The 22711-nt window shown below is 39.3% G+C and overlaps 1 protein-coding gene across 5 annotated transcripts in view; it reads right to left on the reverse strand.

The window, feature by feature from the left end:
* GPR155 (G protein-coupled receptor 155) overlaps window positions 1–17352 on the reverse strand; it is a 31629-nt gene extending 14277 nt beyond the window's left edge. For 2 of the 5 annotated variants that reach the window (XM_063342150.1, XM_063342152.1), the window contains exons 1-6: window positions 16788–17352; window positions 10178–10683; window positions 4611–5010; window positions 3109–3274; window positions 1631–1786; window positions 394–477 (exon numbers count right to left, since the gene is read on the reverse strand). In XM_063342150.1, the coding sequence (XP_063198220.1) occupies window positions 394–477; window positions 1631–1786; window positions 3109–3274; window positions 4611–5010; window positions 10178–10637 (1266 nt within the window). In that variant the 5' untranslated portion in view covers window positions 10638–10683; window positions 16788–17352. The remainder of the gene's footprint in view (window positions 1–393; window positions 478–1630; window positions 1787–3108; window positions 3275–4610; window positions 5011–10177; window positions 10684–16787) is intronic. The other 3 variants (XM_063342149.1, XM_063342151.1, XM_063342148.1) reach the window with 3 other exon arrangements.
* Window positions 17353–22711: the final 5359 nt, after the last annotated feature.

Here is a 22711-nt window from a genome sequence, read left to right on the forward strand (position 1 = left end):
CTGAACAAGCATTAGTTTCCTATTTAGCTCCCTGAATCCGGTCACCAGCGTCAAAACACACACTGCTGCGGATCCTGGCATAAATTGACATGGAACAGCACTCAACGCTATAAGGCAGTAACTGATAGTGCTAAAAATGTATTTCAGAAGCCACTTTACGCTCTGATGGCTTATAGTTCTGCTTGAGAACTGTGCCACCAGCATCAACTCTCATTTCCTTCAAGGGTATATTTTAAGGCACAGAAATTATTTAGACATGTCACACATTAGATTCCCTTGCCCTTCTTAGATGACTACAAAGATACAACTATGTAAACCAAACTTGTAAAAATGTTAAAAATAAGACCTAACCCCACCCCACCCCTCTCCAAGACCGTTCACCTTACTACTGACCTGAGCAACAAGTAGATTTGTTGTAATCATATGAGGGAGCTGTTTGTACTTCTTACTCAGAAGAACAACAGTAAGAGACCAGATCTAGAACACACAAGATAACATTGAATTTAAGACAAAACCCAGAAGAACAAGATGAGTATTCTGGCAGACTATGGTGAAATTAAATATACAACAAATCTTCTTCACAAGTTTCTTAGCAACATGACTACAGTAGTCAGCTGTGCATGATCTCATGCCAATCCCTACGCCTCAGAAAATATGTCCAGAAAAAGCAATGCATCTTTGTGTTTTCTTGATGGTGAAATATTTCCACGGAGTACCAAAGGCTAGCATCTAGTGCACAGAAACCTGGTTGTTCCTCAGAACATAAATGACTACAGAATAGCCTGGCAATTTAGCATTTAAAAGCTTCCACTTCCACTATCTTCACTGAATCTCCCGAGACTATTTGTGACAGCAAGTGGTAGCGTTCACTTGTGGCTTCACTTGAAGCAGTTTCAAGACAACAGGACTTCAGTGAGACACCAACTTAAGAAAACTCCAACTTCCTCCAACATGGGTGGTTTTATTTTAAAAAACAAACAAACAAACAAAATAAACAAAATATCTGTAATTCCTATAAAGACAAAACACAATTCACATTGGACTTCTGGGATATCAACCCCCTTTTTAAGAACTGCGCACGCAGAATTTCTAGGAAAGGAATTTGATACAGCTAAATTAAAATTTCCAAGTTAAACATTTTCAGTAATACTCACTAATACTTCATTAAATAAATATTCACTGATGTTTCCAGAGCTGAATTTTTTTACACAGCCTCCATTATTTTCATATCCAAGCATCTCACAAAATTTGAGGTAAGTATTCCTTGTGAGGTAAGCTAGTACTGTTATTCCCCCGCACCCTGTTAATTTTTTAAAAAACAAAGAAGGACTAAGGACAAGTAGCTGAGAGCTCATTCACACACACATTTTATGTAATAGGCAGCCAAACCCCAAACTCTCAAGCCCTGCACCTGTGCTCTAATTCACTTAGCCATCTTCCTCTACAGTACAGCTTTCCGGCTGACCCATTGCTAAATCAAGAAGATTTTTAACTTCTTCCTCATCCTTCTGCAACAGGATACGATGATGAAATGCGAGTCTCATCATATCACGACTCAATTTGCTGCTTATGCATTAACACTACCCTGACATGACAGCGTGCTTTTGTATTTTACTTCACCAACACCTACCAGAGAAACGAGGCTGACAATACTTATGTCAAAGCTAACATTTTGGAGTGCAGACGCCAGCGGGTTGGGGTCCATAGATGGAATGGTCAACAGCCACGCAGAAACATACATAATAGGTGCAGACACAAAAGTGCTTATCACCATGCCTGAGGTAATCTGCAGAAAGTGTCAAACAGAAAAAAGAACAGAGTTAGTCAGATCTCAAGCTAAATAATCTGCTTTAAGGAATACAACTGCTGGCCAAATTGCACCTTTGACATAAACATACATAGACCTTTAACAAATCACCGAGTTGTTTCTATGACAAATTACTTCGAACTTGAGCCAGAAAGTGTCCATTTTATACGTACAGTTAAACTGCAAATTTTAACAAGCTTCTGAAATAGTAGGAATACAGAGTTCCATACTGCAAATCCTTACAGAGCTTTTTCATGGTGCCAAATATACTGATGACTGCAGTCTAGGGGTGGATTTACAATGTCACAATTTACTTTTGGACGCAAAGATTAACACTGCAAATAAATAAGCAAACTTGTAGTTATGCAAATCCTAATACCACCAATTCGTGAGAAGAAGCCATATATATTTATGTCTAAGTGATGTATATTTTGGCTTCTCATTGTCCTTCTGCTTTCTAGAATTTGCACAGTGATGGAAGTGTGAATTTTTACTCATCCTACAGATCTCTGTTTAAAAGAGATGTCCTCAGCTTTTTGGGTACAAAAGTCTATCTTGTAAGGTTTACTTTTAGTGCCCTTTTTCCTCCCCCTTTTCTCTTTTAAAAAAAGCCAACTAACAAACAAACAAACCAAAAATAGATAACATTAAAAACAATGCAAGTCAACGGGAAAGTTTTAATGGCACTTCAAGTGGAAGAAAGGAAACAGTTATAAAATCTTTATCTTAAGTTGAAGAGATAATTAATACCCTCTGCTATGAAAAAAATTAAAATGCATTTCTATGGCAAGATTTAACTGAAAGGCAACATGGCAGAATCAGTTAAAGCACAAGTTCTTCTGTAAGATTTCAGTATTAAGTTAGTACTGTTCTTACTGAAGTCAGTAACATCATTTCTGTTTTTTCCTACAAAACAGTAGCTCAAAGATAAGGTCTTTGGAAAAAAAAAAGAAAAACCAAACACCAAAACTAACCAAACAACAAAACCACACAAACCTACAACAAAGATGCAAGTTCTTTATATTTAAAGTTATCCTAGTTCTTCATACTAGAGTCACGAATAAGAAAAATATGAGGACTTATTTATGAATGTGTACTATCAAGACGCTTGAGACATCAGGAAAGATTACTTTGCTTAATTAGTAATCTGAAATATAATTTATGTTTGAGACATAGGGAGTACAAGTAAATCTAAGGAAGCTATACTACAGAAAAGCAAATTCATCAAGCCTATTTATTTAAATATTTCATCAAAGTTAAGCTCAAAATTAGTATATGTTTGGAAAAAGCTAACTACGTACAATTCCTACTTCCATATTAAATTGACTTGCAAATATTGCGACACCAGGTGCTGCCGGAAAAACTCCATAAAGAAATGCATAGTTTGATAAACTGGTGTGGTTGACTACGCTGTCGCTCTTGTCCAAGAGTTCCACCATTTCTCTACACAGAAATGGCATCATAAGTCTGAAAAGAGAGGGGAAAAAAGAAATTATAAAAAAACCATTACTCAAGCTATAGCAATAGACTTCTCTACTCAGAAAATGAACAAAAAGAAAACTTAAGGCTTGACTGAATACCATTCATGAAAAGCAAAATACTGACATCACTTTGAATGATTCCCTTTATTTTTACCATCACATTTACCAGCTGCTTAAAAATTGTGTGTCACAAGTTAAACAAAAAAAGACCCATACACAAAAAAAAATAATGGTAAAAATACACCAATCTCTGGGATATAAGCACATTCTCTGATTGTACAGACACTTTCTTTGTACAAACCTCAGATTTAGAAAGGTAAAATATAAAAAAAACCCTCATTTTTCAATTGTTAAAGTAATAGTAGTTATAAGCAGTCAGCAGCTTTGAAACTTAGATCACTTTTCTGTAAGCTGTCTGAAATATAACAAAGGCTCAAGATTAAATATTCCATTCTGAAAGTTTTGGCCAGCAAAACCCCCCTGCATCAATGCTATTCTGTTTACCTGCAGCAATACCCAAGATCTCACGCAGACTCGCTGTATAAGACTTACACAGGCTAATTACATAAACTCACCAGTAAAGCAAAGTGGTAACATTAAAAACCATTTTTTCCTCATGTTTTTACAAAATTTGTCATTGAGCTGGTTTGCAAACTAGGTCTTTAAGTTTGCTAGTTAGTTGTAGCTTCAAATTTTACAGTATAAACTTAATCATCAAACAGTCATTCTATTATGTTAATTGTAGCTCTGTAGCAAATAAAATATTTAGTTCACCAGTAACTGAGATATATTCAAGGCAATATAATGATGGCATAAGTTCTAAATGCAAGTTGTCATTTATTCATGCTTAAAAACCAGACAGTTTAAGAGTGTAGAGTCTTCATTTTTAAGCTCTTCCAATATAGGTTTACAGACAAAGCAAGCAAACCCAACTAATTTAGAGATGCATTGTTTAATCCAAAGAAAATACAACTACTAATCAAATAATACTTAAACTCGCTCTTGTCTAACTATTTAAATAGTAAATTTTAATTTAAGTGAGTAATTCCCCATACACCCAACTCATGACAGATGGCCTGCGGGCAGTCCAAGAAGCCACAGCACCCCTGAATATTTTTCTCTGCGGAGCCTGACACCAGGTTTGTGCAAGATTTCTTTTAAGCGTTAACAGTTGTACACTATCAGAGTTTGGGAAGCGCTCACCCAAAATACTGCAAGTGAAACATACTATCTCTATAACGATTTTGAGCCACCTGACCAGCATATTCAGAGCTTAAAACATCTAGAGAACAAAATTATAAAAGTACATAAATCAAACTTACAGTTTAGCTGTGATGAGAAGGATCAGTGCAACAAACATACCCTTTGTCAGTTTTTTTGTTTGTCCCACCATAGTTAATCCAAGGTAAAAAAGTGCGGAGCCAGAAAATGAACTGCCCAGTCCGTCAAGGAAGCTTTCAAGGTATTCAGGAATTTTCTGGCCGAGAATAAAGTTTGAGGCAATTCCTATGAAGACCATGAATACAATTGGGTTCTGCAAAACTCGGAGGAGTGCTAGGCCCACTATTTTGATTTTGCTCTGTGACACAGTGCGATTATCCCTCCACTTCTGGATTTCACAGAAGATAAACCCCAGAGGGTTTAGCATCATAAGAGATATTGGAGCCACTAGGTAAATGTACTGGAGATATTCTGGGTAAGTGGTTTGATATAAAGCTTCAACTAGAAGACAGGAAATGAAAAGTGATAAGTGATAACATTTCAGTACAAAAATACATTAATATTGAAATTAGTTCTGTTGTCTGAAAACTAGAGAAAAATTATTTTGTTATCTTTCAGAGGTAACTGCATTTACAATGGATATAAGACGATGTATTAAGAGAAGTATGCCCAATGTCAGTCATTGACTGACACAGTCACCTAATGAACACATTAAAGACCAAAGATTAACTATCAAACACTATTTAACAATTCTATGAATAATCAACATTTACAGGAAAAAAAAAGAAATAATATAACAATCCCACATGCCCTTTGAGTCATCCCAAATGCTGAAAAAACACTGGGGTTTTGCTGAATTGCTTTTCCTCCCCAGAAACAAGAGAGTCATGGAGAATTATGTGCACCTTTGCAGGACACAAGTTGCTTCTCATCTTATGGCAGTTTCACATCTCTGGAATTTGACCAGTTTTCAGTGGGTAAGTCAGGTGTAATCTTTCTACACTGATTCCATACAGCAAAGCACATTAGCCATAACTATTAGTTCAAATAAAAACACATTAGCACATAATTATTAGTTAATTTTCTGGGCTCAGGACAGGAGTTATCACTATAGTTCTGGTCCTTCAAGGAACTTTAAATCATGAGCATTTGTGTTCATTGCTACTACATACTTGTGAGGCAAGGTAGAACTGCCTCTTATTTCAAGTTTGTGCATTAAAAAAAAAAATCATGAAGAGACTCTAGAGCAATATACAAGATTCTATCCTAGGGTGAATTAAAAAAATCCCAACAAACAATATTTTTAAAGTAGGATTTTGTTTTCTTTTAATTATAATACCCTATATTAAGGGCACTTGTAAAGCTGCAAGGTCTTGAATCCTGCAGAATGCAGATGGTTTTGGTCTCCCTATCATAATTTCATTAGTTCATATTGAAAAATGGAAAAGGAAAAATTACGCATATGAAGCACTTCCTCACAAAAGCAGTAAAATAATGTTTAAATTGCCATCACTGCTTTGCATTTGCATTTTAAATGTGTTTTATAAACAAAGAGTTCAAGCAAAATTACTTTCTTTTAGAACTTCTAGGTCTATACTACTGTATTTCCTGTATATATATTACATGATGAATTAAATCTACCAAAACTGCTGTTTATCTGGTTAACAATCCAGAGCTCATCTGTGTAAGCATGCCATGTTAGTTTTCCAAACTTCTTTGGAAAGATAAATGTTATCTTTCCCCTGCCTTATAATGTTATTTCCAATAATTTTCAGAAATATGCAAAGTGATGCTTTCCAGTTTAGTTTCTCCTACCCACGTTAGAGAGAAAGACATTCTTCCCCAGGCAGAAGTATCTTAACATGCAGGTGGGATTCTATTCGTACTACAAAGAATATTAAAAAAAAAAGAAAAGGAAGCACTATTGCATAAATACACCTACTGGACCTTTCTATGGAATAGCTTAGCACTTTTACAGTACTAAATAAAGTTTAAGATTACTAAGCAGCCAACCGTTGCAGATATTTCCACTTTCCCATTAACTAAACCTGTTCTTTTTCAGATGTTTTCCTTTGTGACTGTTTTTCAAAATCCAAATTTTTACCTTCATATTAGTTAAGCATCTGTAACGACAGAATCTACTAAGTGCTAAATCAGTATTTTCTATAAACAGCCTCTTCTTTAGACTGAATAAACTGACATTCTCAATTAGTTGATTTCCAATATATAAGAAAAAGTACTAAAGGGTCTTTTCCTCTTACAAGTCATGATTAAAGTACAAGAGCTACCTGTCCTAAAATCCTGAATAAACTGCTGAACAGAACTACCAAGTTTGTGATCAGTTACTGCACTTAACAAGACAATTTTAAACACTGAATATATTCTGATAAATAAAACCCCTTTAAACATGCCGGACACTTTTTATGTAAGTCAAAATTTTCCAAAACCCCAAACCTTAGCTTTTATGCTGCTTTATACAGAATGCCCATTTCGATCAAATGCAACTCAACATAAGTCACATGTAAATAACGTCTGAGTGAAAAATATAATAAATCATTATTTTTTGGCAAAGTTAAACTGTATACATAATACAATATATTAAGCTCTATAAGTAATTTAACCGATTTATGAAGTTACAATGCGTTTTCCTGGGTAGCATAAAGTGGAACCAATGTAGACTGCTGAGCCAGTGGGGAAAAAAATATGAAATCACTCTTAAGGAATCATTAAGACAGTGAAAATAATCCACAACTATCTCCAATTAAAAATTTTCTTTTTATTTAAATCAAGGTTGCCTGCTTGCTGATCATAACAAAAAAATCAAATTAAAGATATTTTAATACTTTTTTTTTTTTTAATCGATTTTGCACATCCCAGCTGCTCAAAATTGCATGTGAATCACACACTAGTTGTTCATGGTTAATACAATTAGCACCATTAAAGTCATGATAACTGAGCCATCATCCATGCAACACTTCTGCTATACCGGTACAATACAGTACTGGAGAGTAGGTGAGGCTGTTCTGTCAGAGTTGTATCATCTCACCTAGTAATAAAACCCAAACAGACAGAGCTTTCTATCAGCGTAATTCTATCTATATTGGGGAATCTGCTGGCAAACCTCTGTACCAGTTGTTTTTCACTCCAAACCAACATCAGTTTGTAGTGTAGAACTGTCATAACAGTGATCAGATTAAAACAGAGTGGTGATCTTTGAAAATATAACCTGTATTTTAATTTTCCTATGTGCAAATCTTTGCTCAACAGCAAAAAATAGCATAGTGGTTATTAAAGAATTACATGGGATGAAAACTCGGGACGTTATGTATCTATTCAAGAGTTCAAACTGCCTTTTAAAATAGTGTTATTATAATGCACAGATTTGTCAATACTCATCTTTTTCCTTTATAAATTTCAACTGAAGCAGCCTTTAAAAATATATTTCCATTAAAAGATCAAGTTTTGCTCAAAACACTACTTATCCTCATCATACATCAAAAGAAATAAGCAAGGCATTCTTTGTTGCCTGGTCCTGCAAACGCTTCAGAGAAGCCACTACCAGTGAAAAGTCTGCACACCTGACAGCATGAATCAAACCCCGGTGAAAGTTTGGGGATGGGAGAAAGGAAAAGACAGGAAAGGAAACAAACAGCTCTAAGAAATTAACGCAACAGTAACTCTTTAGGTGCTTAAGGGTTGTTAAGTATTCCAGTAAAGCTCCTAATGAACTAAATGTTGTGCATTTGGCTAGACTGTACATAGAAGAACTATGAATCATACTTTATAAATTATTAAATACTTGAAGAAAAATGCAATCTGACAAGAAAGTCATTCAAAGTAGAAAGAATGTTTTAACCAGAAGGATACAATGGAAATATGTTCAAACAACCTCAAAACAGAAAAAAAGAGAGACCCTAACTGGCATTTTAATCCATTACCAAGAAACAAAGACGTAATCCTTACGTCTTGCTATATACTTCTGATTTATCTCAAGGGGAATAAATCTCAGGAGATGCAACTGAGGGAAACAAGGTATTTTCATCTAGGGAAGAAAAGAGTTTGCAGTTGCATTTATCTATATTTTATACACATTCAGCAAATCTTAAGAGAGTAAGAAAGACTGAAGATTCTCCTGAGCATGCTGCCCTGGAATAGGGAGAATAAAGCTGCCAGCTCCTCAGGTAATCTAAAATATGGAGCTACTTGTTACATATAATCTGGAATTGCATGTTTAAGCTTCTCTTTTGTAACTGTATTTTCAATTTGGTAACCAAATATCTTTTTGTTTGTTTGTTTTGCTATAAAAAACTTGCTTGCTTTTTTTTTTTTTTGTTCTTAGCCTTGTCTGGATGATAAGGGTGATCTCAAGAGAATTTGAGAGGCAGAGAGTACTTTTTCATCAGGGAGCAGCAAACAAATAAAACACAGTCCAGGCATCCTCTCCAAATGCCTTCCACTCGAGGTGTATTTTGAAGATCCTGATACCTGCAGTGTGCATTCCCACACCAGCCACATGGCTCAGCCTGGGCAGAGGCAGCACTGAAAGTTACATTGGCACAAAAGAGCCTCCCAAAGCAGGTAAAAAGCACCACAATTCAGGTAATAGCAGAAGGGAGAAGCCTGCTACAACTTCAGATCACTTCCTAAGTATCATAGTATGTATGGCTAAAACATATTAATATACCATTAAGACAACCAATAAAAAGGAAATGAAAATATCTTCCTTAACAAAAGGAACAAAAATAATTGTCTTGCAGATTGGGATAAAATTAAGTTTAACAGCTGATATTTGTTGGAATTCAGAATATAGGCTTACCAGAACAAGAGTACAGAACTATACAATTTATACTCTGAATGCCTCTTTGGTTTTTGTTTGCTTGTCTTTTAGCTCCACTGGACTAGTGGTTAGTTACACATCCCAAGAACGGCACCGCAGCCACATAAAATTCCGATTTGAGATACACAAATGCAAGTTACCACAAATCATGCAGCAATCTTGCTTTTAAAAGACAGACTTCTTCCAAGACTATATCCTAAAGCACGTCTGCTGGCCACAATAGAATAAAGATTAAGGGATAAAACACAATTGGCAACACAAATTACATTCAGCAGCACAAAAATTAAAAGTTCCTTCTGAACAGATTTAAAGTGTGTCACACACACTCCACAACCAGTAGGCACCAACTTTATGGCTAGATATTTTCTTTGAGCTAAACACAGAGGTAATGTCAAATTAGAAAAAAATCCACTGCAGCTATTTCAGAGGCCATAGGTACAGGCTCACACTTTGCAAAGGAAGAAATTTTGGTCTTGAGGGAATCTCTGGCAATTTCCCATTAGGGCATTCTTAACCTGCAGTAAGTATAAGGTAATTTATACCAATTTTGAAACTATATTTTAATTTTTCCCCCCCCATCTGATATACTTTAGCATGACAAGATCGCATAGACAACAGTAGATAGATTGTATTAAATTCTGTCTCATTCATACCAGCTCACAGTTTTCTTCCCTTGCATGGTCCGAGGTCAAGAAATGTGACTTGAGAAATGGCTGAGATAGCTCATAACTTCAGTTCAGAAGTCAATTTCAAATTATGGAAAAATAAGAGCAAACACATCTGGAACACTGAAAAATAGTTTTAAAGAAAAAAACATAAGGAACTACTTACCTATTGGATATCCCAGTGCAAAATCATTGCTTTGTGTAGCAAAAATAGGGAACAAACCTGCTTTGCTAAATCTGTTCTCAGGACTGGCTACCAACAACGTTAAAACGCAGACCAAGAAAAACACAGCAGCTTTGGCAACTAAAATACTGTACAGGAAGGACCAATTCACATTAGAAAAGTTAAGTACCACCATGTTTTTGAACAGTAGAGCTGGGAGTGCAAAACGGGACACAAAATTTCCCAGTCCTTTGGCCTGAGTTGTTGTGATAATGTTGGCTCTTCCAGCTATGTAGCCACAAAGAATTATTCCAAAGCATTCTAACAAGGCTGGAAAAAGTCTGCTTATTGACATAGAAGGAGTACCGCCAGTGGTATTGAGTCCAACTTCTCCAGGCAAAGAAACAGACATATTAGCTGAATATGAGAGGTTACTTGTATTGAAGTCTAGATAGTTATCCATTTCCTTTGATCACCTCTTCCAAAAAAAGAGCTTGAAATGATCTCATCTGTAAAAGAAACAAAATTATTTATTCATTAACTTCCAAAACTGTGTTTGTAAGTATTTATTGTATCCGGCTTGCTGACAGAAGAGTTTACACTTACAAGTGCATTACAAATAAATAACGAGACAAATAATAAGTAGCTACAGAGAGACAACTCTGAGAAAGAAGAATGTTGAAAAATCATTCCGTATGCACATCATCTTCACACAATTCAACAAGACAATTCATAGAGGCTAAAAATTCCTAAAGAATTTGAGGGTAACATTGAAATATTAAAACTAGATGTAGATTGGGCATTCTAAAAGGCAACAGAAAATTGGTTCTGTTTTACCTCAAACCACAACAAAGGAAAGGAGATAAAACAAGGACTTTTTTTGTTATTATTCTAGGATCTAAACATCATTTAGAATAAATTACAGCTCTTCACTACTTTCCAGTCATTGTTTCAGAAAACAGTAATTGCTAAATTCTCAGTGTACATCCCCTGTTTTCTTAGGCTACCATTATAAGCCTAGTTAACTCTCTAACAGGAAAGCACAAGACTCTTTACATACTCGTTTTTTTACCTAAACAAAGGCAACTTTTCTTACCTCCTCGTCTCACTGTCAACTCTCAACTACACATAGTCTTTGCTTTCAACTATCAAATTGTTAGTTTTCTAACTCCTCTTCTTTGCCCCAGGATATCTTATCTCAGGTCCTCTCAAAATCATGTGCTACTTGTTTCTTTTTCCTTCACAATAAAAATACATTTCAAACTCCCAATATTAAAATCCCATCCTTGACCTCCCTTTAACTACTGCTGTTCATCTCTGCTTCCATGTGCTCAGCTTTACGCACGGTCATGAGGATCTAAAGATGGAGGTGAAGGAGGACTATTTCATCCACGTTCTGCCCCTGAAACAGCTCTTACCAAAATCCTGAGAGGCCAATATCTTCTTAAACTCTCGGAAGTGGTGTTCCATTTTCATCCTTTGTGACACCATCATACACCTTTATCATAATAATCATCGTCTTCTTGAAATTTTGCCCGACCCATATCTTTTGTAATTACAGCTCCTCCTAATTCTCCTCCTACTTCTTCTTGTTCCTATAACATTTGGATCCCTCTAAATTTCTGTGGGTGCTCATAGTGCTCCCTCCTTGTTCCTCTTTTGTCTCCCTAGATCTTCTGCCTGTGTATTTTTATAAGCACTTATTTAATTATAAATAGATCTCTCGTTCTAATCCAGACCTATCTTCTTCTGATAAAACTATAATTTCAGCCTGTCTCCAAGATCTCATTTGTGAACATCCTACTGTCAATTCAAGTCCGTGAGCCTGAAACTGTTCTCCTCCTATTCTCCCAAAAAGATGCTCCCTCAGTTACTCTGTGCTGTGTATCTATTTTGCTAGAGGTGAGTAACAGAGGTTACGAAATCCTCTAATTTAAGGGAAATGCAAATTTACTGAACTCATATTCATTTATAACTCTGTTGCAAGGAAATCTTCATAGTCTATTAGTATCAGTTCTTTTTTTGTACATCCTTTTACAGACTTATTCTCCACACAGTAAAAAAAAAAAAAAAAACAAAAAAAAACTTGCTTTCATATTATTTTACAGTCTAAGCTTATGTCCTCTTAACCTATCATGGAAAATCCAAAGGAAAAGCCCTTACAAGAACATGAATACCAGACAAGGAAGATAAATTCGACCCAGGATTGTAGGTTCTCCACACCGGCACAAAAAAACATTTGGCAAGGCCCTCGCTACCTTTGAGAAAGATTTAGAGATCAAATCACATTATCACCCTTCAAGCTTGTACCTTGCTTTGTGCAACTTTGAGACCTCTCCCAATGTTTCGGTATCGTGTGCTAATGATACACTTTCCGGTTAGCAAGGGATCCATATATGACACAGTGACCAATGATCTAATTCATCACGCTATTGCTTACGCATACATACAATTCTTTAAGCCCGTAACAGACGTTTAAGTATGCATTTAATTTATGTACATCAGATATGTACTGTGACTCCTGATCTTCACTTGTTACCAGCGATCCCCTTTGAGAAGGCTGGCAATAACACAGCAAGTAGACATGTAAATTCTGCAAATTGGATGAAACGAGAGGACAAACACCAATATTCAGTGGTTAATAGCAAGGTCTTGCCAGAAACAGGTATGGGTTTGGTGATACAGCTCTGAAATATGCAGTCCATCAGCTAACTCTACACATAAAATTTTGACAGGACTAAATCCTAAACTACTCTGGAAAGGAAGTCAAAATAACTCACCCCATTTTGTAGAGGTAGAAACTAAGGCAAAGGCAGGCCGACTTGCCATAAACCATTTAACAGATCAGTGGTAAAGCTGAGATTCTCAATTCCCAAACCAGCGTTTTGTACAGCACAATGGCTAGATCTGTGCAAATTAACGACTAGTTTAAAAGACTTCCCAGCCTCTTTGTATCCTATCCTCAGGGAACAGAGAGCTCATAACAGCCAGATAAATAAGCAAGTAAATCAAGTCAGAGCAAAGGTGAGATCTTGTACCCTCTATTTCACACCCTGGCATCCAGCATGCACTTATTCACATGTAGCATAAACTCTTTGACTCATGACTTTTATTTATGCCTGAGGCTTTTGGTAAGCAATCCTACAATGCTGTTGTAATTTATCTGGACTGAGCAGCTGCATCATCTAAATCTGTCCAGTAGCCTTGGCTACCTCTTCTCCCAAGGAAAATGACTCTCACTCCAAATAGGGCTTATTTTAAAGGTTGTATTTTTTCTTATGTTATAGATGATACATTCACCTAGATGCATTTGAACTAGGAGCTCAAAGCATTATCTACTATAGAACAATGGAAAAACTTGCAATAAATGAAGCAGACAACAAACCATTTCTTCTACTAGCAAAACTTCAGGATGTTGTTGAGATTTGCAAAATGTCCAAAAGAGTATCAGGGACAGATTTGCAGCACTGAATTCTTGAAAGAAGCCAGCCACATTTTACACCAGCTGCAAGGTGAAAAGCGGGTTTTTGGCACAGCCGCACCTCAAATTCTTCAAGCTTGCAGCACTGTATAAAGGTAAGGCTCCTGGCAACGCAACATGTTCAGACTACTCTCTGCTCTGTTGATATTTTTTTTTCAGCAATAAGATAAATGTGAAACTTTTTTAACCAAATACAACATTTGATCTGTAGCGGAAGTGTACCCTGGCTCTATCTATCCCTAAATTCTACCATTCCTTCTCATCGCCTGTCCCTTCCAATCCCAGGCTGTACCTTTTACCACCGTGTCAATACTAAATTTGTTTTCTGATATTCTTACTCAGAAATGCCACAGTCTATATACAGTTACATAGTGGGAAGGACTTTTACCACTATAACGTGTCCTTCCTCTCTCCCCTGAAAAGTGGTTTGAGCTACCCAGGCTTTTTGCTTGCACAGGCTAAGCCTTCACAGGCGAGTGTATCAATATAGCTACACAAGCCCATACTTTTAAACAAAAATTGTGCCTAAATTAAACACCTCTCTTCCCTCTCTATTAAAATTATTATTTCTCCTCATAAAATTGCTGTAAAATATAGAAGTGCCCTTGTCCCCATTTTATAACTCAGGATTTAAATAAATATGCAGAAGACCGACTCTCTAGTTGTATCAGTCAGTAGCAAATGATAATCCTGTATCTTCCTCACTATATCAAAACTGACATGGATACACACCCACACATCCTACAACCATCTTTTGTAAAGTGCCACAAATATTCCTGCAGCCTTCTTTCAGGCTATCTTTACTTTGAACTTCGTTACAAGGGACTCTACAAAGTCAGTCAGAGGCAATTTTTGGTGAACCACACGAGTTTCAGAGAGAGAAACTGCATCACAGTAAAAGCTGCTATTGGCACCCCTCAGAGGGCTTTGAGTGTGAATCATCTCTTCAGCTCCAGAGATGCGCACATCCCAAAACATTCACATTTAACACAGATTATCTGTTGCAGAACAATAGGTATTTTCCAGAAATGCAAGGTCTTGCACAGCATGCTGCTTAACACAGTGAATACATCTCTCAGCCCCTTTTGCTCTATAGGATACATGCATTTACATAACTGTTGTGAGATTAGGTAATTACTAATCGCAGATTTAACATAGAGCCTCATCACACCTGGAGCTTAACTCAAACTAGCATCTCACATGAGCAAAAATCTCTTCAATTCACAGTTCTTAATAAAATCAAAGATACTGATCTGATGCACGACCAAAACCTTATTATGCTACACAGAAACTAATCTGTTCTTACAGCAGATATAACAAATTAACTAGTCAAACGACACTAAAACAAGGAAATATAACACAACCCCAAAGGAAAGCACTTAGCTTTGACTGCATAAGACGTATGATTTGTGGTTATCCTTTCAGGGATTGAGGACTAAGATTTGAATCCTTGGAAACTCAGCCACAACTGCATTGTCGGGAACTGCAGGCCAATAAAGACAAAGCTTTTAGGAATAATGCTGCCTTATCTGCTGTCGACTGTGTCAAGCATACCTGCTTGCAGCCAGACTGTCAGCTTGCATTTATACAGCCAGCACAAGAGGAAACCTTGTATGAAGACCAACAATAGACAGAGAGCAAGGAATAAATGCAGTTTACAATTCCCTTGAAACAAACTGGAGCACTGATATTTGCCCACTTCCCTCGTAGGCTGTCAATATTTGTAAAGTGTTAAAATTCACCAGACCAGAAACTCAATTCTCCAGCAGCTGTGGGTTAGGCAATGTCAGGTTCCTCTCTGAGTACCGAAATAGAGAAGTTGTCTCCTTTTCCAGCAGGAAAATCCCTTTCATCTTCTTTTTTTAATGAAAGTCAAAGATGGTATGAGAGAATAGAAGAGATACCTCAACGTGCATCTTCCCTCTGGCCTCTCACTCTCAAGCTTTCGGCTGATAACCACAATTAGAATAATTCTGGTGACACTGGCAAGGCTATGCACATTGTTCATAAATTATGTCCCACAACGTGACCTCATTTCCTACTTTAATACAATGTAGAAACATCCCAAGGATGACACATTATTTTATTCAGGAGGCTGAAAGTGGAATCGGGGCAGCGAGAGTTACCATCTGTGTCAGCTCTAGCATCTCAACCCTCAGCTAAGAGTGTAGCATATGCATTTTCATGTAAAAGTTTTCATAATAAGTCTAAGAGAAAGCAACTTTCGAGAATTACAATGATAAAATTAAGTGAGAAGAAGTGATTACCGCAGTTCCCATTCTTGCAAGTTAACCACAATTTTTACGCTTCTCTTTACTGAGCTAAGAATCATAGAACGGTTCAGGTTAGAAGGGACCTCAAAGATCATCCAGTTTCAACCCCCCTGCCATGCAATATCGTAAAAGCAATTAACCCAAGAAGTGGGTCGCCCCTAGCTTGAAATACAGATGGTGCCACAACAAGTATCAGACCTCAAACATTGTTTTTCCAAGATCACAGTTCTTTTCCAGTTTGTTTTCTTCTCTGTCATCACAGGAAAGCACCTGGAGAGCTGAGAATTGGGGAAGCCGCCTGTGTGGGGTGCCCGGCGAAGCCGAGGCCTGCCCCGAGCTCGCCACTGTCAGGGCTCACGACAGCAACACTTAGAGCTACACCAAAATTTGTCAGTGCAGGTGTTCGGACAAGACCAACTGAAGCAACAGCTGCCAACAACACAAAATACCAAGCCACAAAACCAAATGGAAAACATACCTCCCCTTAATTTTCAGTTAGGCTCATCTTGGAACTGGTCAACAGACAGATACATACTTTCGAAGCAAACAGCAAAACAATTGTCAAAGGACAGATTATATTTTATTGTCAGCACCCCTTAAGAAGCGCCTCACTTGCCCCACTTGCCAAGCAGAGATGAAACACCCTGTGAATCACAGCGAGAAAGCCACAAACGCCTCTCGCCCGCCTCTCCGTGCCCACCACGGCTCTCCTTTCCGTGGTCACCCCTGCTACGAGCACACAGCATTTTCCCTCAGAAACACCCGAGAGATGATACAAAAAATAACAGCACTGTCCCGTGCGACAGCTGCCTCACTAGAAAATAACGCTACGAGTCGGGGGAAGGAGCGGGCAGCTTACCTACTTCGCTTTCGGTAGGCGCCTCCGCACACGGGTACGTATAGAGGACTTGTACCCTGCCAAGGTGAGAACCTCTCCAAGGCCGAGGCCGCCGGTACCGAGGCCCAGGAGGGGCAGGGCCGGCCCGGCCTGGCCCGCCCCGGCCCGCCCCGCCGGCGGCGGCTCAGCGCTGGCGGCCGCCTGAGCACCCGGCGGGGCCGGCCCCGGGGGGAAGCCCTGCGGACGCGCACCGCCCCCCGCCGCCGCTGCCGCTCGCCCGGGGCCCAGCAGCGCCGTGCAGGGCCCGCGGGGGCGCAGGGCTGCGCGGCGGGTGGGAGGGATCAGCCGCAAGATGGCGGCGGCCGGGCCCCTCAGCCACCGGGTGAAGCGGGCGGCTCGCCTGCGGCCTGTCCTCGCCGCCGCCTTTACCCCGAGGGCTTCTCCCGCGGCGGGGAGCCGCCTTCCTTTGGGGAGCCGAACAAGCCCCTGCCGCCTCCGGCTTCTCCCCCCGGGGCAGACCGAGCTCCGTGCCGCCACCTGCCCTCAGATCAGGCCCCGGTCTGGCGGCGAGGCGCTGCCTCCCCACGGGGTTGAGGCACCGCTCGCAGATGTGAGATAAAACACAGCCCTCGACTTCAGCAGGGGTCGGGGTTTTTATTTGTCTGCCACAGACATTTATCTGCCCGAGCCAGGGCTGCCCCCCTCGGCTCGGTGTGGGCCGATAGTGGGGCTGGCCCCCGGCCTTTCCTCCTGCTGCGAGGGCAGCCCTGTTTGCTGACCTGTCTGCACCCATTTCAACTTTTTTTGCAGTTAAGAGCGCTTAGAAACAAAACGCCATGTTTTCCACAGCATCAGTTCCCCGAGGCTGGTCAGACAGTCAATGATTTCCCCGGTAAAAACTAAAAGCTGGTGATTGCCAAAGATTTTTGTGCTGAAAAAGAGGATCCAGCTCTCCCATGGCTTCCCATTTTTGATGCAGTTGAGGAGACAGCGGTTCGAGCTGCTCCATTTTCTAGGAACTAAGCCAGGTATTGCTGCCGCAGAGAGAGCAAGTGTGAAATCTTGCCTGTTGCATAGTTTATTTGACCCAGACCAGCTCGTCTGAGTTGTTAAGTGTGGCAGATGTATGGCAATAGGTGTCCTAACTGGAGTAAGTGAGCTTCCCTGGCAGATGTGATGCCATCCAGGGTCTGTGTGCTCGGTAGTTTCCTCCTCCACACTGGCAACTTCCAGCGAAAAAAGAAGTGTGCCTCTTCCCCTTTTGTGTAACATCCAGAAGAGACCAAAACAGAGGGGAAGGAAGAAGTCTCTTAACCAAAAGAGATGTATGTGATTGACAAGTTATGAAGTGCCATCTCAGATAAGACCTAATAAATTTTTCCATAGTCAGTTCAGTTTATACGGTCTGCTGTCAGGATACCTACAGGAAGCTTACCAAAACCAAATCAGGTACTGTATATTAAGAAGAGCAATATCAATAGTGGCAACAAAAATAATACTTAAGGGAATTAAATGAGAGGCCAGGAAAGGATTAAGAAAATCCCATAAAGAATGCAGCCAGAGATAGAAGCCTGTGGGGACAAAAATGACTGTTGGAAGCTTTTAGAAGGTACTATGTTGTTGGTACTGTATGTCTGCTTTCATTTTAACTTAAATGTACTGATGTGTAATGAGTTAATTTTTGTGCTGTGCATTAAAAGTGAAGACCCTTAATACAGGCCACATAGCCCAACCGAAAGATCAGCGAGGGGTTGTACCAAAGCTGTGCCAAGAAATGTACATTTATCGCTGGAAGGTGGTACAGCCTGTTGGGTAACACTTGCCTGACGTAACATTAGGGTGAGACTTTTTTTGCTGCAAACACTAATAAAGATGACTCTTTTGTTAATTTATTCAATGTTATTGTTTCTCTGTTTGACACCTGACAAAAGCCACTTTGAAACTGATTGGGATTAGTTTTTGGAAGTACAGTATAATGGATCTTTCAGATTTTTTGGCTTTCTGCCTCATACTCTTCCCTATACAAATGACATACCTCAGTGGAACGTGCTCTGGGGAGCAGCAAGGCAGGTGTCCCACACTGTACTAAGAAATCTTGGTAAGAATTGATGCCTTCCCTTCTCTTGAACTCCTTTCTTCCTCTTAAAAAGATCACTAGTGATTCAGTATTTATAAAATATGATCAGCCTTCAGTGCATTATTTTACAAAAGCATAGAGTTGGATGGATAGGCTGCTCGTTGATTACTGTTGATATCCACGCACCAACAGCATGATTTTCCAGGGGATGAGCAGTTACAGGAGAGGGCTGTATTTCCATCTCAGCTCTGGCACATACACACTCCTAGGCCAGGAAAGTTCACTTGACCTGCGTCTTGTGGGTTTTTTTGGGGGGGAACATCGAGGAATGCAAATACTCAAAAGTATGAAATTGTAGTACCAAAGGCACACGATTGAGACAAAAAAATAGAAAAAATACAATAAAAGTCCATTTAGAGTTTAGAATAATTATTTAAATAAAGTTGTGTGAATTATAACTGCGGTCTAAGAAAAAATAAGGGAAAATGATATGCAAGGAAATAAATACCTAGGACTTAATATAGCATATTTCCTCTTGAAGATTTTAATTTTTTAATATAGTATGAGCAGCCTAGCAACGATCTGTCATTGACACGCAGCCATTTCCAAGATGAACGGAGAAAAACGGCAGAGTTTGACCCCATACTCTGTTAAGAAACATGAAACCTTTATTGACCAGAATTGTATCACCAGAACAGCACGAAGAGTAACTGAAACACTGGATTGCAGGACCAGTTCTCCACTTGGTTGGGAACTGGTAGGAAGAGAGTTTGTTAGCATCTTTTAACCTGGGTAATTAGCAATGATAACTTCATGTCGGAGTCAAGAATTCTTTCTAATGCAGTACTGAATACACAGGATACTCCTGCGTATTCCCAAAGACTGTACAAAGTCCTGCTTCCCAGAACAGCAAAGGACAGTATCTTCTCACTGGTCGACACCTCCTCCCCACTCACCCAATACTTAATCAAAGCTCTGTAGACTTTTTCTTTGAGCCACATGTTCTGCTCTGGCCTTGAATGTACCTTAGTTTTGCATGGAGCCTCTTTGTGTTCCAGCACCCTGAGTTCATAATACTTTCCCATTCCTTTCAATATAGAACAGAGTTTACTTTCCTTTTCCTTTTAAGATCTTTGTAAACTAAGGGTGACAGTCATGGACACCAGTTCTCATGGAGTTTCATCCAGCCCACCGAAATATCAAAAAGTCCCCTTGCATTAGTTAAAAAACCCCAACATTTGGCCTGGCAATGACCATAGCCATAATAGTGCAACTAATGTATGGAAGAGGCAAGTTTTTTGTCTACAGACTACTGAGAGGACAGATTTATGCAGTCCATCAGCTCTTGATCACAGCTGTCCTCCACCACTGGCAGCTCAGCTTTCACAGAAAACACCATTACCAGTGTTGCAAAGCCAAGCTTTCCAAGAGCTACTAAATAAACACAAAACTGAAAGTTGTCCCCAAAGTCTTAATTTGATCCTCTTGAGCATTGCCATACCACCCATCCCAGAATCCTGAACTGCTTTCCCCTTTGGTTTTTGTTCTGTTTTCACTCAAAACGGGTATTTCCATCCATTTGTGTGCCACCAGTCAACTGAGTGTGTGGGAGAGACAGTTCCTGTTTTTTGATCTGGGCAACAGCTCAACCAGTGAAAAGCAGCTGGAGCAACCATTCCATGAGTCGTCCTGCTGACCTGGGGCTTTCATCGCACTCATTTACCTACAGCAATTACACGTATATAGGCTGGTCCCACACGGGAGCTGCAAGAGGCTTAACCCTCTCAATGAGAACAGGCCTCAGACAATTTTAGCTTTTAAGATCTAGCAGTGATCACATTCAAATGTATTTTTCAAAGACATACAACTGAGCCAATTTGGGCTGATTTCCAGAGGATCACAAACACATCTCTGTACTTGATGTGAAGGCTACTTATAAACTGCAAGTGCTTGGTGCAAAGCCTGAAACGCTGGAGTATCCTGAAGAAAAGCCCTCAAGAATTTACTGTAAGCAAGTACGTTTCTCCAGTTGGTTTCTGAAAATACTAAAAGTAACGGTGCTTTTTTTCTAGAAAGACTCAGAAAGCTAGCGTGGAGGCTGTAGCCAAATTGTTAGGGTATGGTGATAACTGAAAGACAACACTGCCTTACAATAGGAAGTGTCAGGTGAGCTTCAAAGCAGCACTATCGATTGCAAATGTAGCACCAACATCTCTCTAAATAACCTCTCAGTAGGATATTACTGAGAAGTGACTTTTCCAAGAATAGACAGAAATAAGAATACAGAGGATGAGCAGACAGCAAGAATGTTGGCAAATGCATCAGGATGCAAACTGTCCAGAAATCTACAGGTAAAATCGCAGTGGGATTTCCAGACAGCTGCGCACCTAGTTTTCAACAGCATGGAAAAATCTAAATATCTTACTAACACAATCATTACAACAATGGGTGGAGAGACTAGCACTTCTTAGGTAATTGCCTTGTATTCAATTACAGGAAAAATACTTACCCAACGCACCTTGGTTATTGACAACGAGCCAAATTTTACATGAAAACTGGAATTATGCCTACAGCCACCATGGCCTTTGTAACTCTAGTACTGGAAGAAGTACTGCTCTCATACTGCTTACCGGGTAAATGGATGATATAATGCACAAGGCAGGGACATGTGCTTACCCCCTATTAAATTTTCTCAGCCGATTCCATCTGAAAATGCATGTCTAACTTCGGTTACCTAAAAGTGTAGTTCAGGATTCAGAAAGTTTGTTGTTTTCTAATGTCTGTTCTCTGGCAGTTGCGCGTAGGATGTTCAGGAAGAAGATGAACTGCTTATCTGTATCTAGATGCGTCTGATCACTTACGCTGACTCACATGGTTACTGGAAAATAAACTGTAGCTTACAATATAGTTACGTTTGATGAGGCAATTAAGCAACAAGAAAAACCTAAGGAGAATTAATCTGTAGACAGGCAATAGGCCACTGTATTTCTTCTCTGGAGGGGGGGGTGTCAAAGGGAAAGTGCTTAACAGTCCCATGAAGCAATTTCCCAAACTTTGGAGGCTTAAACACCATGAAAAGTCTGGCATCCGTGTCCCTGAGAGCAATCTAACCCAGAGGCCAGGAGAATGCCTACCCGGATGCTGTTACCTGTAAGCCTGAAGCTTGTTAACACAGAAATGACGAGGGATGCACTGGATGATTACATTCACTTCAATTACCTTGGAACACTTTTGTAAAACATCTTCCTCCTCAAGAAAGCTATCTATCTGCTCATCTACAATTTCGCAGTAGTAGCCCTCATTATCTGCCTTCGTTACGAGAACTTAATTGGTATTTTTGTTATAGTATCTTTTGTAAGACAATAGTTCAGGCTGGTTTTGCAAAGTCTGTGTTTACTGCACCATACTCACTCACTTCCACTTTGTTCTGTGGCTGAGACATGGGCATGGCTTACTGGTGTGTCACAGAGCTCTCGGGGCAATTACAGTCTTCAAAATATTGTATCTGCCAAAAGAAAATACACGAAGCTAATGCAGTCAGCTTGCAGAAAGTGAAATGAAAGCTTCAGCAACATTTGTGTATGTTCAGGTGTGTTGAAATGGACTGCTCTTGGAAGCAACAGCAGTAAACGTTGTGCGTGGTGAAATTCATCTCTCTAAAGCAACAAGTAAAGAAAAAAAGGTTCAAATTAGATCGCACTGAATTCAGTAAAGTTCAGAATAGCCCCATATTATTTCAATACTATGAGATTTTTTTTCTGAAATTGCTTTCAGGAGAGACAAAACAATGTTGCAGAGACCTCCTAAACGTACAAACTCCATCACTGGTGCTAGGGTATCGACCTGTTACGTGGCTCAGCAAGAAGGT

This window comes from Chroicocephalus ridibundus, chromosome 7, assembly GCF_963924245.1.
Source record: "Chroicocephalus ridibundus chromosome 7, bChrRid1.1, whole genome shotgun sequence".
In the NCBI taxonomy this organism is placed as follows: Eukaryota; Metazoa; Chordata; class Aves; order Charadriiformes; family Laridae; genus Chroicocephalus; species Chroicocephalus ridibundus.